This window comes from Oncorhynchus nerka, linkage group LG10 (genome assembly GCF_034236695.1).
Source record: "Oncorhynchus nerka isolate Pitt River linkage group LG10, Oner_Uvic_2.0, whole genome shotgun sequence".
Lineage (NCBI taxonomy): Eukaryota > Metazoa > Chordata > Actinopteri > Salmoniformes > Salmonidae > Oncorhynchus > Oncorhynchus nerka.
This window is the reverse complement of record NC_088405.1, coordinates 69,096,160-69,113,906: the sequence shown is the minus strand read 5'-3', so window position 1 is coordinate 69,113,906 and position 17,747 is coordinate 69,096,160. Positions and strand designations below refer to the sequence as shown.

The window sequence follows — 17,747 nt, the reverse complement described above, 5'->3', positions numbered from 1 at the left end:
GGTTAAGAACTATGTTTGGTCAAGACGTTTACACAAAACAGACAGACTTGTATTAGTTTAAGGGTGTTGATTTAAATCATAAAAAATAAATAATAGGTCTCCACTCCGGGATACCATCTTGTGGGCTCCGGAGTCTTGCTGTATCCTGTGGGAAGCGCAGGCTACCGTCTGGTTTGGGAACCGACACGATGGGGCTGCACCATGCGCTGTGGGACTCTTCGATGACCCCCATCCTCAGCATAGCCTCCACTTCCTGCTTCACAGCCTTCCTTTGGACCTCAGGGATCCAGTATGGCCTCTTTCGTACCGTTTCCCCGGGCAGGGTGCAGACGTGGTGTTCAATGAGGGTCATGCAGCCCAGCTTCTCGGAGAACACCGCCGTGTTCCGATCGACGAGCTCCCGGAGCGTTTGCTTCTGGGCCGGGTCGAAGTCCTCATTGCTTGGGACCACCACAGGTACCATTGACATTCCAGATTTTGACCACAACACAGCCAAGGCTGTCCTCTCGTGCCACCTCTTCAATGGATTCACATAGTAAATCTGTTGGGGTTTCCGTCTCCCCGGCTACTGTACGCGGTAATTGACAGGTCCCAGCTTCTCTATCACCTCGAATCGCCCATGCCATGTTGCCAGGAATTTACTTTATGCCACGGGGATTAAGACCAGCACCTTGTCTCCCACTTGGAATTCTCTGGATTCGGTTCCCCGATTGTAGACCTGGGCTTGGGTGCTTTGGGCATTCCCTTACCACTGGCCATATGGCTGTCATCCACTCCGTCATTGTCTCCATGTGCCCTACCATGCTGCATAAGGGGGTCGGCTGGGCTTCCCACACCTTCTTTGTGAGGTCCAATAGGCCACATGGCCTCCTACCGTAGAGGAGTTTGAAAGGGGAAAACCCGGTGGATGACTAGGGCACTTCTCGGACCGAGAACATTAAGTGGGGTAGTAGCTGGCCCAGTTCCTTCAGTCCTGTTCAATGACCTTCCGCAGCATTTGTTTGAGCATTTTATTCCAGGTGCACCCCCAACAGATGGGTGTGAGCCAGCTGAAGAACAGTTCCCACTTACTGTTGGGACAGCAACAGTACCTCTCAAAGTTATCCTGTTGGTGCGACACTTGATACAAAAGGTTATTCTTGACTGGGAAATGGGGGTATCGCCAGTCACTCACCCTCGGAAGTAACTGGCCATCCACTGCAATAACTTGGGCTGCGGCGGCTTTCAATTTTGGATCCTCCCACTTGGCAGTCCCGAACTGTCCCCTCAGTTAGCCCATGGTGGGTATCTCTGCTGGTCCCTCGGAACTGATAGGGGTAGGATGGGCTCCTCCTCCAGTTGTTCACCAGGGGGTTCGGGTTCTGGCGCCCCCTCGGACTCTCGACTCCGGACCTGTAGATACGGGTTTGTCAACCACTTGCTTCCGGGTCGCGCAGGTAATGGGTCCCCCCGGCTCGTACCTTTTTCCTCAGCTCGTGCCTCCACAGTGCTGCGAACAGTGGACAATCTCGTCCCACGAGGAGGTGTACCGGCAACTCCATCACCTGGCAGCTCCCTTGTGGCGTGTATGGCATGTACGGTCGGATACCGCTTGGTGTCACTGTAGACACAGGAAACGGACATCTCCCCGCCACGTTCAGTCCCCTGGGCCAGCAGGTGTAACCACACTCCCAGAGTCCAATAGAGCTTCAGTGTCGTGTCCGTCGACTTTCACCGGGACCATGGGTGCCAGTAGTTCGTGGTGCGCCCAACAGGAGGTGACGTAGTTCACTGCGTGGCCCACCTCGCCTATGGGGCTCGCTGTTGGCATTGGCTCCTCTCGAGCCGGGCAATTCCATGCAAGGTGCCTCCAGGCGCCACACTCAAAACTCCTCATTTGGTCTCCATCTACCTGGGTGATCGGCAGCGGGTCGGCCGACTTTCCGCAGGTCTGCGGCCCTCTGGCTAGTATACCGTTTATTATTATCATATGATAGAAATGAGTTTAATGAAAATATAGTTATAGTCTACTGTAAAACATGGAGGAACTGGAAGCTGTTTTTTGCTGTATTTTTATGACAATCCAGGCCTTTTTGTCTGATTGGTGGATGGAGATGTTTGTCATTATACAGAGGAAGAGGCTCTGAGTGCGAGATGTTTATTAGACAAGTCAGTATCAGGACTAGAAGGAAACAGCCAGCACAACAGCAGACATTACTCTCACACATACACACGTGCGCTTGCAAGCACACACACATAGGAACAGGACAGCGCATGCACTGAACACATATCAACCAGTTTTTCTACTATATATGAGTGTTGGTTCCCAACATGCAAATGTTATGCAATTGTGCTTTGTTTATCTTATGACATTTTATGCAAATGAGAAATCCTGGCACATTGCTGAATGTGCAATGTTTTTCCATTGCTTACTGGTTTATCAAATCATATTATTTATGAAAATAAATGTATCACAAAGACATATCACAGACTTACACAGTCCAAGAATGTTGATCTTGCGATATGAAAAATGTCTTCTTTCAAGAAGAGAAACCCAAAACTTGATTAGATTATCTCAAATCTGATACACATGGCTGCATCCACCCAACTAAACACTTGAACACCAGCCAAGATATACATTTCCAGCAAATCTGAGCTGTAATGCTATTCAATAAAAACAGAACAATTATATCACTCATGAGAGAGAAGGGGGGATACATAACCAGCTGGTGGATTTGAGTGTCCTTGCCCAGAACTGAAAAATAATGATCCTAAAAGCTTTATTTTGCCTGTGGGAATCATAGATCACCAATCAATAGTTTGAGAGTTTTGTTGGATTACCATAATAATAAAAAGGGTAGAAGTGACCGTAACTGGCTGATATACTTTAAATAGGGAGACAATTAGACAAATCAGAGTGCTGCCTGGTGCCGGGTGAGGTAACCTTACAGGAAATATGGGAACTTTCTGCTAATGTGTTACTACTGCTGGTATGTAGAAATACAGCAATCAGATATGCAGGGAAGTTAAAACTCTTATCTATGAACTGGAGAGACTTCCTGCTTGTTGAGCTCAGTTAAAGTGACACATTGAAGGCTATAGTTCTAACTTATGAAAATAATTTAGTATTAGACTAATCAGTGGTTGAAAAAGGCACAATTAATTAGATTATCTATTGGCCACAAAACCAAGAGGCCTTTATTATTGCAATGATGTCAACGTAACAGTGGTTTGTTAACCTAGAGACAATACCTCTCTCATCGTCACTCAATGCCTAGGTCTACCGCCACTGTATTCACATCCTACCATACCCTTGTCTGTACATTATGCCTTGAATCTATTATTCCGTGCCCAGAAACCCGCTCCTTTTACTCTCTGAACGCACTAGACGACCAGTTCTTATAGCCTTTAGCCATACCCTTATCCTACTCCTCCTCTGTTCCTCTGGAGATGTAGAGGTTAATCCAGGCCCTGCAGTGTCTAGCTCCACTCCCATTCCCCAGGCGCTCTCATTTGTTGACTTCTGTAACCGTAAAAGCCTTGGTTTCATGCATGTTAACATTAGAAGCCTCCTCCCTAAGTTTGTTTTATTCACTGCTTTAGCACACACACAATTTTCCGACAAGATAGAACTGCCAAAGGGAGCGGAGTTCCAATCTACTAGTCTGTACTCAAACAATTTGAGCTTCTACTTTTAAAAATCCAACTTTCCAGAAACAGGTCTCTCACTGTTGCCGCTTTCTATAGACCACCGTCTGCTTGATTGCCTTCCATCTATCATCATAGCTCGTACTGGGACATGCTTAACATCTCGGCCATGCTTAACACCATCCTACAGTCGAAGCTAGATGCCCTCAATCTCACACAAATTATCAATGAACCTACCAGGTCCAACACCAAATCCGTAAACACGGGCACCCTCATAGATATCATCATAACCAATCTTCCCTCCAAATACACCTCTGCTGTCTTCAACCAGGATCTTAGTGATCACTGCCTCATTGCCTGCGTCCGTAATGGGTCCGAGGTCAAACGACCACCCCTCATCACTGCCAAACGCTCCCTAAAACACTTCAGCGAGCAGGCCTTGCTAATCGACCTGGCCTGGGTATCCTGGAAGGATATTGACCTCATTCCATCAGTCCAGGATGCCTGGTTATTCTTTAAAAGTGCTTTCCTCACCATCTTAAATAAGCATGCCCCATTCAAAAACTGTAGAACCAGGAAAAGATATAGTCCTTGGTTCACTCCAGACCAGACTGCCCTTGACCAGCACAAAAACATCCTGTGGGCGTACTGCACTAGCATCGAATAGCCTCCGCGATATGCAACTTTTCAGGGAAGATAGGAACCAATATACACAGACAGTTAGGAAAGCAAAGGCTAGCTTTTTCAAACAGAAATTTGCATCATGTAGCACAAACTTCAAAAAGTTCTGAGACACTGTAAAGTCCATGGAGAATAAGAGCACCTCTTCCCATCTGCCCACTGTACTGAGGCTAAGAAACACTGTCACCACCGATAAATCCACTATAATTGAGAATTTCAACAAGCATTTTTCTACGGCTGGCCATTCTGTCCACCTGGCTACCCCTACCCCAGGCCAGCAGCCCTGCACCCCCACAGCAACTTGCCCAAGCCTCCCCCATTTCTCCTTCACCCAAATCCAGATAGCCGATGTTCTGAAAGAGCTGCAAAATCTGGACCCTTATAAATCAGCCGGGCTAGATAATCTGGACACTCTCTTTCTAAAATGATCTGCCGCAATTGTTGCAACCCCTATTACTAGCCTTTTCAACCTCTCTTTCGTATTGTCTGTGATCCCCAAAGATTGGAAAGCTGCCGTGGTCATCCCCCTCTTCAGAGGGGGAGACACTCTAGACCCAAACTGTTACAGACCTATATCTATCCTGCCCTGCTTTTCTAAGGTCTTCGAAAGCCAAGTTAACAAACAGATCACCAACTATTTTCGAATCCCACCGTACCTTCTGATTTCCGAGCTGGTCATGGGTGCACCTCAGCCACGCTCAAGGTCCGAAATGATATCATAACCGCCATCGATAAGAGACAATACTGTGCAGCTGTATTCTTCGGCCTGGCCAAGGCTTTTGACTCTGTCAATCACCACATTATCGGCAGACACAACAGCCTTGGCTTCTCAAATGACTGCCTCACCTGGTTCACCAACTACTTCTCAGACAGAGTTCAGTGTGTCAAATTGGAGGGCCTGTTGTCCGGACCTCTGGCAGTCTCTATGGGGGTGCCACAGAGTTCAATTCTCGGTATACAGTAGTGATGTCGCTCTTGCTGCTGGTGATTCTCTGATCCAGCTCTACGCAGACAACACCATTCTGTATACATATGGCCCTTCTTTGGACACTGTGTTAACTAACCTCCAGACGAGCTTCAATGCCATTACAACTCTCCTTCCGTGGCCTCACACTGCTCTTAAATGCAAGTAAAACTAAATGCATGCTCTTCAAACGATCGCCGACTGCACCTGCCCGCCCATCCAGCATCACTATTCAGGACAGTTCTTACAATATGTGGACAACTACAAATACCTAGGTGTCTGGTTAGATTGTAAACTCTCCTTCCAGACTCACATTAAGCATCTCCAATCCAAAATTAAATCTAGAATCGGCTTCCTATTTCGCAACAAAGCATCCCCAAACATACCCTCGTAAATCTGACTATCCTACCGATCCTTGACTTCGGCGATGTCATTTACAAAATAGCCTCTAACACTATACTCAGCATATTGGATGCAGTCTATCACATTGCCATCCATTTTGTCAACAAAGCCCCATATACTACCCACCACTGCGACCTGTATGTTCTCGTTGGCTGGCCCTCGCTTCATATTCATCGCCAAATCCACTGGCTCCAGGTCATCTATAAGTCTTTGCTAGGTAAAGTCCCCCCTTATCTCAGCTCACTGGTCAACATAGCAGCACTCACCCGTAGCACGCGCTCCAGCAGGTATAGTTCACTGGTCACCCCCAAAGCCAATTCCCCCTTTGGCCGCCTTTCCTTCCAGTTCTCTGCTGCCAATGATTGGAACAAATTTCAAAAATCACTGAAGCTGGAGACTCATATCTCCCTCTCTAACTTTAAACACCAGCTGTGAGAGCAGCTCACAGATCACTGCACCTGTTCATAGCCCATCTGTAAATAGCACCTCATTCCCATAATGTTATTTATTTTTTGCTCCTTTGCACCCCAGTATCTCTACTTGCACATTCATTTAATTGCTAAATTGTAATTATTTTTCCGCTATGGCCTATTTATTGCCTTACCTCCCTTATCTTACCTCATTTGCACACACTGTATTTCAACTTTTCTATTGTGTTATTGACTGTATGTTTGTTTATTTCATGTGTAACTCTGTGTTGTTTGTGTCGCACTGCTTTGCTTTATCTTGGCCAGGTCGCAGTTGTAAATGAGAACTTGTTCTCAACTGGCCAACTGGTTACATAAAGGTGAAATAAAATTACAAATAAAAACATAGAGCTGCGCTGCTCTCTTGTGTTCGTATAGCATAATGACATTGCAGAGATGGCACATTCTGAAAACAAATACTGTACATAGATATATACTGTATATCTATCTCTGTTTTTGATTCCAATTATCAGAAGATAAGAGTGCATGTACAACTTTCTTCTTAATTTTACAAAATTGTATGATAAAAGCCACTATGATCAATTTACTGATGGTATAATGCAAATGACATTTATTGATTATGTCACTTTTACAAAAAAGGCATGGCATATACCACAATTGAACTGTTCTGAGGGATTGGAATGAAATCTTTAAATCAGATCACTATTGCTATAACATTTCAACAAACAAAAAATGCGTAGGACATTATTGGAATGGAAATTATTGCACAATATACATACAGTATATTTTGAACAGATTTCATATGTCCACATATGTTTTTTTTCGAAATTTACATCACACATTAAAACCCACTTACAGTACATCAAAATAACAATAATACCACCATCAACTATGTTCTACCTTCTGACACCAAACACATGTAAATTACCTTTCGAAACACATCACACCTCGTCACATGAAAATAAATCCCCTTTACATATCCAACTTCGTATCAAAATAGCATCTGTATTTATTCCACATCTGGGATTACAAATGAAACTTTCCCTCACAAATGTCATGCAATTATCATAGAAATCACTTATTTTAAGGCAATAGTAGGACAATAGTAGCAGCACCATAATAGTGACCATTGTAGAAAGGTTAGGTGGCATTGATTGTATACATATGTAGGATCTTAATTTAATCCTGCAGCAACAAGAAATGTGAATTATTATGTGGATTATAACTAATGGACATTTTTGTAGGAGTTGATACATTTTTCATTAGGGCAAACCACGTCTGACATTTTTCAATGGAAATTACAAACTTTAGAAGCCTTTTAATAACTCAAATACACTACAAGTTTGCATTTTCTGCTCTGCAGGAACATTCTCAGCAACAAAAGAGTCCTCAAATTAAGATCCGACATCTGTAGAGAGGTTAGGTAGCATCAAGAGGTTCTGTTATTGTATTTTAAGGCCAAGCTCACTAGCTTATTGATTGTAACAACTTGATTATAAGTATAATAGATACAACATAAAGATTCTCAGGTTATAGGCTATTCTTTTGATATAATATAAAATTGCCCAACTTCCTGAGCGGTTATAAGGAATACAGTATTAAGAACAGTGCTTAAGTGTTGTGGTTCTTCTTGGGATTGCGGTACTTTGTATTTGTCATAGATATGCTTACTTTCACTTCACAAAACTTTATAAGTTTGCTTAATAAAATCTATTTAAAAATAACAGAAAATGTATTCATCACAACAATTCTTAGGATAGAAAAAGTTCAAAGCTTCATTAAAAACCTAGCAGTGCCTCGAGTCACAGTGACTGTACTTTGCATAGTTAGTTGATCTTAGAACAACATATCAATAAGACATCTAAAAAAGTACAGAGAGTATAAAACATTACTCTCTAATTATCAATGTGAAAGATATGATGTTCTTTTTAAGTGGTGTCATTGGGAAAACTATAAAGAATATTGTATATAGATCTAATATAATAAAGATGAACTGTAAAGAATATAGAATATTGCTGGGGCTTACAACAAACTGAAGTAAACTATACACTGTAACTTTGTCCTATGTTTTTTTTGATAGCACCAGCTGCTAAGGTCTCTCGTCTGGTAGTTACGAACGCCTGTTGCTTCTCATAATAAGCAGCTTCGTTAATAAAAGTGGGATAGACGGTGCCAGCACCTTCGTAGCAGAGGGTTGTCCCGTCAAACGTTTGGAACATAGGGTCACCAGGGTTCAACGGCTCCCAGTCACAGTCCTAAAGGAGGAATGAACAACAACAAGGAAATTCTAAGCTCAAGAGTTAGAGTTCTGCTTTTTTGAAGAAAAGTAACAAACTACTGCATCCCCACAGTTAAAGAAAACAGCCTGGGATTCTGACTGTCATTGGATACACCATCACAGGCTATTGAAATTCACTACTAATTCAATATTTGTTACCCAAGACATTAGGCCAAAAACAGACGTAACTGAAAGGAACAAAAAGTTACAATAAGCAAATAACAATAGACATTTAAAAGTATCATAGCATTTAATCGCCCGGTTGTGTACCTGTAGATTGGGGTGCACCATGGCAATGATGTTGCCATTGGTGTCTCTGGGATAGTCCATCTTCTCTGAAACTCTGAACACATCCACTGTACAGGGGGGAAACTCCAAGCCTACACAATATAAACAACACACCACATCGTCCTCACTTGTTACTGTGCATGCAAAATAAAGTAAAGGACAAAACAAATAGCACTGAAGTAGTTTCCTTGCACACAAATAAAATAATCCTCAACAGTTATGAGAAATATCAATAATAATGTAGCCTATGTACAGTATGTATGTGTTATTTTGTAAATAAGTTTGACTATGATTGTGTGCATGACTTTTTCTTCCCTCATTGATTAATCGCCAATCATGTACAAAATATCCCGTAGTTCCAACTGTTGTTTTGGAGGACCTCACACGCAGTTTAATTTCTCAGAGCAGAAAACACAACTCAGTACCAAGGCACACAGCATTCATCAGGCCCCCACTGTGGACCCTGGAGCCAGGCTCCTGGACACCAGATTACAAAACCCTGCTGGCTCCTAATCACATGGAAACTAACCAACTTCCAACAAGTATGCCATTCAGCAGCCTAGCGGGCTAGTGAGGGGAATGAACATGCAGACTTCAAACTTCAATTCACTCTTGAGAACTACTGCTTGTTTACAGAACATTTTGAGGAAAGCTTGTTGCAGTGGTTGCAGTTGAGGTATCATGCAGCTTTTTTCCCCATTCATATTTCCAATAGTTGTCAAGCATACTTTTACATATTTTACAGCTATATACAGATGTATGATCTTAATTTGATCACTGTTGTTGCAGGACATTTGCCCTAACTAAAAATAATTCAAATTTCCTGTTGCTACAGAATTATTTTTTGCTTTGAAAAACTGGTCAAATTAAGATCCTACATTTGTACAAGTTACATGATACCTCAAAGAGACAAACACTGTCTGTCTGAAGGAACTGGAAGGGGATCTTATGAAATAGTTGAAGTGGAAGGATTACTTAAAAAAGGTTTTCATGTAAGGAGAACACGACTTGCTTACCCATGAGCAATTTCACAAAAACTGAGTCATTACAGTGATGCTGATAATGTCAGATAGGCTGAAGGGGGAGCAGAGAAGGCTTTTATACAAAACTAAAAGAGATACAAAACGACTTAGCCTATTAGACATCTCTCGAAGATAAAAGTTTTGTTAATGTTAGATTTGTATTTCTGTTTTATTATTGAAGTGTTGGTAGAGTAGAAACCACAATATGTTCTGCAAAAAGCTTTCTCTTACAACAATTGTTTTCTTGGTGTCACGGATTCCCCTGGTACTGCTGCTCATTCCGTGCACGAGTTCCGGAGGTCTACGTCACCGGCCTCTAGGCGTTATTGAACTGTTTCATTACGCACACCTGGTTCCCATTTCCCCTGATTAGTAATTGTATATATGTGCCCTTTGTTTACCATTGTCTTGTGGGTTAATGTTCTCACCCAAGATTTAACGGTACATGGCCCCGTCCATCATCCCTTTGATGCGGTGAAGTTGTCCTGTCCCCTTAGCAGAAAAACACCCCCAAAAACATAATGTTTCCACCTCCATGGTTGACGGTGGGGATGAGGTTCTTGGAGTCATGGGCAGCATTCCTCCCCCTCCAAACACAGCGAGTTGAGTTGATGCCAAAGAGCTCCATTTTGGTCTCATCTGACCACAACATCACCCAGTTGTCCTCTGAATCATTCAGATGTTCATTGGCAAACTTCAGACGGGCATGTATATGTGCTTTCTTTAGCAGGGGGACCTTGCGGGCGCTGCAGGATCAGTCCTTCACGGCGTAGTGTGTTACCAATTGTTTTCTTGGTGACTATGGTCCCAGCTGCCTTGAGATCATTGACAAGATCCTCCCGTGTAGTTCTGCGCTGATTCCTCATGATCCTTGCAACTCCACGAGGTGAGATCTTGCATGGAGCCCCAGGCCGAGGGAGATTGACAGTTCTTTTGTGTTTCTTCCATTTGCGAATAATCGCACCAACTGTTGTCAACTACTCACCAAGCTGCTTGGCGATGGTCTTGTAGCCCATATCATCCTTGTGTAGGTCTACAATCTTGTCCCTGACATCCTTGGAGAGCTCTTTGGTCTTGGCCATGGTGGAGAGTTTGGAATCAGATTGATTGATTGCTTCTGTGGACAGGTGTCTTTTATACAGGTAACAAGCTGAGATTAGGAGCACTCCCTTTGAGTGTGTTCCTAATCTCAGCTCGTTACCTGTATAAAAGACACATGGGAGCCAGAAATCTTTCTGATTGAGAGGGGGTCAAATAGTATTTTCCCTTATTAAAATGCAAATCAATTTATAACATTTTTGACATGCGTTTTTCTGAATTTTTTGTTGTTATTCTGTCTCTCACTGTTCAAATAAACCTACCATTAAAATTATAGACTGATAATTTCTTTGTCAGTGGGTAAACGTACAAAATCAGCAGGGGATCAAATGCTTTTTTCCCTCACTGTATTGCTACTACAGGTCTCGTCCCTTGTATTTATTAGACGTTCAACCTCACTCTTTTGTTTGGGGTACATCCCTGTGTTTTTGTTTACGTGTTTTGGGCTTCGTCCCCGTGCCTTTCATGGCATGTTGTATTTTTGGGTGGAGTATTAAACCCCCTATTGTGTATTCCTGCGCCTGTCTCCAATCCTTTATACAACGTGACAGTGGGACATTCAAACTACCGTGTAGGTATTTTGTTTTTAATACCTTATAACCATAATAATTTACCGCCAGCTGATGTGTGCTGTACAAAATCTATGGAATGCTTATCTTTTATACATTTTACACAAATGTTACACACCTTCGTTGAAGAGCTCAATGAAGTCCAGGGCATGTTTCAGTACCACCCTCATAGACTCAAAGATGTTGCTCCTCAAAACCCCCTGAGGTTGTGGGCCAACCTCTAGACCTGAAATAAACACATTCAAAACCTTTAAATATATCCTTTAAATATGTCTTCTTTAGGGACAAATTCAATTTGAATCTATTTAAACTTGGCTTATTTTTGACTTGTTTAATAATTACTATTACATTATAAAGTTTTTAAAAAGTGAATAAATGCCCCCAACGTACTACAACATCTCAAATTCATCATAGGCTGTAAGGCTGGAATTTGCACTCACCGATGGGGTGCTTGGCCACAGAGCGTGAAGTTGAATACTTGAGTAGCGGGTGTTCGGTCAGCAGAACTGGACAACTGTCAGGAGCTATGGCTTTCTGCATGACATAATTAAAGATGTCTCAGCATGTGAACAAACACACAACCTCAACACAGAAAACATTATTTCCATGACAATATGGTCGCTAATAACACATTAGTCAGAAATATAACAATAAAAGACCAATTTTCACTTAAAAGACCATAGTCAAACCAGTGTTTAATAAGTGGTTTTAACCCTCCTCTTTATACAATAGCTAACTTCCTATAGGTTCCCTATAGTTAACTGACATGTACCATTAAAGAGCACAAATAGGTAACCTTGTGATTCAATCAATGAAATTATTAATTATTCATACAACTAACCCATAATGGGTTAGTGAGTGAGAAAGGTTATGCAAAGTGAACTAAGAGGAAACACAGAACGGTGGTTTCCTGGACCAGGGTTGGGCTCAATTCGAATTGACGGCTATCAATTCAAGAAGTGATTTGAATTTAAACTTCAGACATGTTAAAACTTCTGAAATAAATAGCTTCTACTTTTCAGTTTATTGAGAAGTTATAGAAAATAAATGCAATTTTTTCAGTTACTGAATTGTAATTTTTGTTTATTTCCTGAATTGACTGCCTGAAATTCTAACTGAGCCCAAAAAGTATGTTTTATTTGAGAAAGTGAGAGGGAGAAAACACTTTCTAAGTTCACCTTGATGTAATGCATCATCTGGAGGTTGAAGTGATCCTTGGAGCTCTCCAGTATGAGCGTACAACCCATGTTGGAGGTAGTGTTGTGGAGGTCGAAGATGACATCGTAGGCCTCAGGGCTTCCTTTAGGTCCAAATATCCCATTGATCTGCTGGGCCCTCTGGACCTCGTAGGGCAGGTCATCTCCATTAGGGGCGCTGTGGATACACCACTGACAGGTTAACCACTTGTTTTATTGTCACACACACCAGATAGGTGCAGTGAAATGTGTTGTTTTACAGGGTCAGGCATAGTATGGTGCCCCTGGAGAAAATGAGGGTTTAGCACCTTGTTCAAGGGCACATCGACAGATTGTCTACTCGGATATTTGAACCAGCGACCTTTCGGTTACTGGCCTAACGCGCTAACCGCTAGGCCTGGTAATTACCAGGTAGTTCAGGAGCACTTTACTTTTAGTAGTTCTAACACCTGTGTAGTAACAGTGTAATTACTATAGGAGCAACATTGTATTAACAATGTGAAATGTGTAATAACTTTTATTTTTATTTTTACCTTTATTTAACTAGGCAAGTCAGTTAAGAACAAATTCTTATTTTCAATGACGGCCTAGGAACAGTGGGTTAACTGCCTGTTCAGGGGCAGAACGACAGATTTGTACCTTGTCAGCTCAGGGGTTTGAACTTACAACCTTGCGGTTACTAGTCCAACGCTCTAACCACTAGGCTACCCTGCCGCCCCTACACTGATAAACTATACTGAACAAAAATATAAATGCAACATGCAACAATTTCAAAGAGTTTACTGAGTTACAGTTCATATAAGGAAATCAGTCAATTGAAATAAATTCATTAGGCCCCTAGGATTTCACATGACTGGGTAGGAGTGCATCACTGGGGAGCCAGCCAATCATAATTAGTTTTTCCCCAGAAAGGGGCTTTATTACAGACAGAAATTCTCCTCATCCACCTGACAGGTGCTGGGGACAATAAAAGGCCCCCTCAGACAATCCCACAGGTAAAGAAGCCGGATGTGGAGGTCCTGGGCTGGCGTGGCTACACGTGGTCTGCGGTTGTAAGGCCGGTTGGAGTCAACTTATGGTAGTCATGAACATTCAGTTCTCTGGCAACAGCTCTGGTGGTCATTCCTGCAGTCAGCATGCCAATTGCAAGCTCCCTTAAAACTTGATCAATCTGTGGCATTGTGTTGTGTGACAAAACTGCACATTTTAAAGAGGCCTTTTATTGTCCCAGCACAAGGTACACATGTGTAATGATCATTTAATCAGCTTCTTGATATGCCACACCTGTCAGGTGGATGGATTATCTTGGCAAAGGAGAAATACTCAGTAACAGGGACGTAAACAAATTTGTGCACAAAATTTGAGATGAATAAGCTTTTTGTGCGTGTGGAAAATGTCTGAGATTTTTTATTTCAGCTCATGAAACATGGGACCAACAGTTTACATCTTGCGTTTATATTTTTGTTCAGTGTACAGTACTGTTCAACTTCTGTCTAGTAAACAGTGGTCTTATATACCCCACATACTAGGCCATTATACTAAACAGCCATTTATAAGCTACCGATTATCCCTAGTAAATATGTGATTCAGAACACAGCACATGCCTTACAATAAATGAGGCTGTTAATGATTGACAGTGGAGTCCGTTACAATAAACAAATGGTGATATAAGACTTACACTTTAACCCTAATGTAAGAAGACCAACAAAACTTTCACCAGACAGCGGTAAATTGTAGCCCACAAATATTGAAAACGCCTACTCTGCTACAGGCAGGATGGGAAAGCATTTGTTACATACATAAGGGCATTATAATAATTTTCACAATTTCAGAGTGTTATTTCGACCTCATAATGTGGAAATATATTTTTTTATTTGACAGAAAAATCACGTTTTTAACTGCGCTATCCCTTTAAGAGTACAGAAATATGATCAGGCTCATGCATATTCACGCTCACATTCAAAGGGTAAGTTTCTACATGTTGGTTAACTAATGTAGCAGGCGTAAAACGCCTGAAACTAGATCCCCTACATACTGGTCTTGACGAGAAGAAAAAAAAAATTGGGGGGGGAAGTTCTCTTCTGCACTGTTGAACCAATCCAGTAAATGTGGGGGAAGAGATAAGATGGAGTGTCGCCTTGTTAACGTCCAAAAGCAGTAGTGTCACAGGCTCTCTTTCTATTTCCCCTGAAAACCGGAACATCCTGTTGTTGGGGAGTCGGAAAAAGCTAACATTTTGGAGAACAACAATATCACAAAGCATGTTCTTTTTCTGACCCTCAAAAGCAGCACATTTATTTGGACCATATTCTCACAGCCTTGCAGTTCTGTTGCCTGGCTACCCAAACTCCTTGCTCCAGCCAAACACTACACCACAGCCATGGACGTTAGTTTCTTCTCCGCAGTGAGTCTGGATCTGATTACCCCCCAACGATGTCTAGAACGCAAACACATTCTAACTGTTCTGATTGGTCCCAGAAACTGATGTGTTGGGTCAGAGCCAGGAACACATGTGGGTAAAGTGGCATTTGGAAAATGTATCATTGGCATTGATACTCTGATTGGTTATCGATGATCCAATCGCTGATGACGTTGTTTTGTACAACATACCTCATTTTGTTGTCACCAAACTCCTTCAATGATGACAGTCTCAGACTGAAGTATGTAGCGAACATAGAGCAGAGGAAGTCTCAACTGGCAAGCATTTCTGAGCAATTATTACAACATTTCTAACCCTAACCCTCTTATGAACTAATGACTAAGCTAATCTTCAGTGATTCGTATCATGCTGCAACCTATGCTCACAAAATTGATTCACAATACCATTGGATAGCTGAAATGTTTCCTTCCTCTCCTATGCCTTTTTTTAACAATTCTAAAACAACAAATGCTCTAATGCTGAACCAGCATGTTCTCCAAGCTGCCCCAATAGCATAATGGCACCTGTGCTACCCATTTTTTGTCTCTTTCTCTCCCTTTTGACTGCATATCTAGCAATGTCCGGATAGTTAGGACTATCATGTAGCACAATAGAGACAGGTAGGTCTGTCAAATGCAGTTATTCTCCACCCTCAGTAGGCTATAAAAGAAAAACTATGCCAGATAGATTATGAAAAATGTGTGGTTGATTGGTTAAAAGACAACTATAGGCCTACCAACCAGCTTACACCAAACACCAAAATGCCAGTATGAAACCACAAAAACATTACAGGAATGTATCTTGGAATCAAGAGTGCAGTCCATCGGCCTGATATAAATAGAAATGCTATAATTAGAATATGTCTTCAAGGAGGTAATCAGCTTAGCCTGCCTAAATGATGTGTCAACAACATGGTAGTGTGACTAGAGAGGAGTCTGCTGAGTAGATGCAATACTCAAGTGAAAAATGAGTTTATAATCTATTTGACTACATCTACAGACACTGAAGAGAAGCATTATTTCTACATTTAGACTATATGTTGAATGTTCAAAACGTGGATTCAAGCCTACCTATATCATGATTAGCAAGGAGATGGAAGGTGCTTGCTTCCCAAGCATACACACTGAAGTTTTCAAACTAGGCCTATTTGGCCATTGGGGCATAATGCCAAGTTAGAAGCTAAATAAATCATTACACATGTCATTTAATGAATAGGCTACTGTATTATAAAACATGAACTTCTGTCAGTCCAATCCTTCTGCTGTCATGCACTTGGACCAACTCCAAGCTCATTTGTAACTCAGTCACATTCTGCTCAGGTTTTGCCCAGAGGCTGGCTGAAAATCAGCTGTGAGTCTGTGTGAGCATGAATACAGTAACTTTGCTGTGAGTCTGTGTGAGCATGAATACAGTAACTTTGCTGTGAGTCTGTGTGAGCATGAATACAGTAACTTTGCTGTGAGTCTGTGTGAGCATGAATACAGTAACTTTGCTGTGAGTCTGTGTGAGCATGAATACAGTAACTTTGCTGTGAGTCTGTGTGAGCATGAATACAGTAACTTTGCTGTGAGTCTGTGTGAGCATGAATACAGTAACTTTGCTGTGAGTCTGTGTGAGCATGAATACAGTAACTTTGCTGTGAGTCTGTGTGAGCATGAATACAGTAACTTTGCTGTGAGTCTGTGTGAACATGAATACAGTAACTTTGCTGTAATTGGGGCAGTTCAACTTTTTTTTCTTTTTTTTTCTCAGAAAATCACAAACTTCAGGATTTCCATAATAAGCTGTTCGGCAATTGCTTATAATAAGCCATAATAAACATACATCCTTAGCACCATGGGTCCACAATATATATATATATATAAAATAAGAACATCTATAATATGGCAATTCCAGAGTTGTCTCCAGACAATATAGACTTTAAGTGTATTTGGGTAGTGTGAACTAAATAACACTGGACAGACAGATAAACATGACTCAACGTCAAAGGTCCCCGCTGTTTACCTGAGATTCTCGGTCGTGAACGCTCTGTTAAGATCTGTGTCCACATATCTAGTGCATTTCTCCACGGCTCTTGGGTTCGTTATGAAGGGTTTCGTCTCAACTCCCTTTCTATGGATTTCTTTTCCATTCTGTATCCACAGATTTACAAGCGTTACGCCTGACATTTCATTTCCGTGCGTGCCTCCAAAAATAGCAACTCTTCGAGCCTCGTGAAAACAAGAGACATTGGTACTTGAAGTCATAGCGGTAGTGAAGGCTGGAATATTGAACAGTTGATTACAAGCCCTCAGATGAAAGCACGAGCTTGAGGACTCGGAGAGCAGCCGCTGAAAGTTGCCAGGCAATAAAAACCACGGTTGACGTTTCTTAACCAATTGTGATATGAATGCTGTTCGGGTAGTACACTTACATAATATCGCCGCTGGACTACTGTGACCACTCACCACCGAACATAACTCCGTCGTGTTGTACATTACTTGAGAAGGTTGGGTTAAGATCCTCCCACAAGAGCCTACACATACTAGGCTATCCCCATTATGGATTGGTTGTGATATGGTTTTACAATTTTATAAATATGATTTTCACAGTTAATCTTAAAGTTGCAACCACATTATTAATTATTCTGTTGCAACCAGATTATCAATTAATATTACATAATTATATATGAACGTTATGTTTTATAGGTCTATATATCTTTCTAGACAATATTTGCCTGAACTGATCTAATTCTATGAATACAGTGCTGCTAATCACGAACACATTAGTCTTACA

The 17,747-nt window shown here is 41.7% G+C and overlaps 1 protein-coding gene across 1 annotated transcript; it reads right to left on the bottom strand.

The window, feature by feature from the left end:
• Window positions 1-6,695: 6,695 nt before the first annotated feature.
• Window positions 6,696-17,460, bottom strand: aspa (aspartoacylase). The gene is made up of 6 exons (XM_029671121.2): window positions 16,977-17,460; window positions 12,536-12,731; window positions 11,798-11,891; window positions 11,476-11,583; window positions 8,651-8,760; window positions 6,696-8,357 (listed from the first exon to the last, which is right to left on the bottom strand). The coding sequence occupies exons 1-6, from the start codon at window positions 17,447-17,449 to the stop codon at window positions 8,145-8,147; spliced, it is 1,194 nt and encodes a 397-aa protein (XP_029526981.2). The 5' UTR covers window positions 17,450-17,460; the 3' UTR covers window positions 6,696-8,144.
• Window positions 17,461-17,747: the final 287 nt, after the last annotated feature.

Excerpts from the sequence above, each read along its gene's own strand:
- aspa (XM_029671121.2), bottom strand. The coding sequence starts at position 17,449 with ATGTACAACACGACGGAGTTATGTTCGGTGGTGAGTGGTCACAGTAGT. Across the intron at positions 8,761-11,475 it reads CATTGAGCTCTTCAACGAAG|GCTTGGAGTTTCCCCCCTGT; the intron begins GTGTGTAACATT and ends TATATTGTGTAG. Across the intron at positions 8,358-8,650 it reads TGGTGCACCCCAATCTACAG|GACTGTGACTGGGAGCCGTT; the intron begins GTACACAACCGG and ends TTCCTCCTTTAG.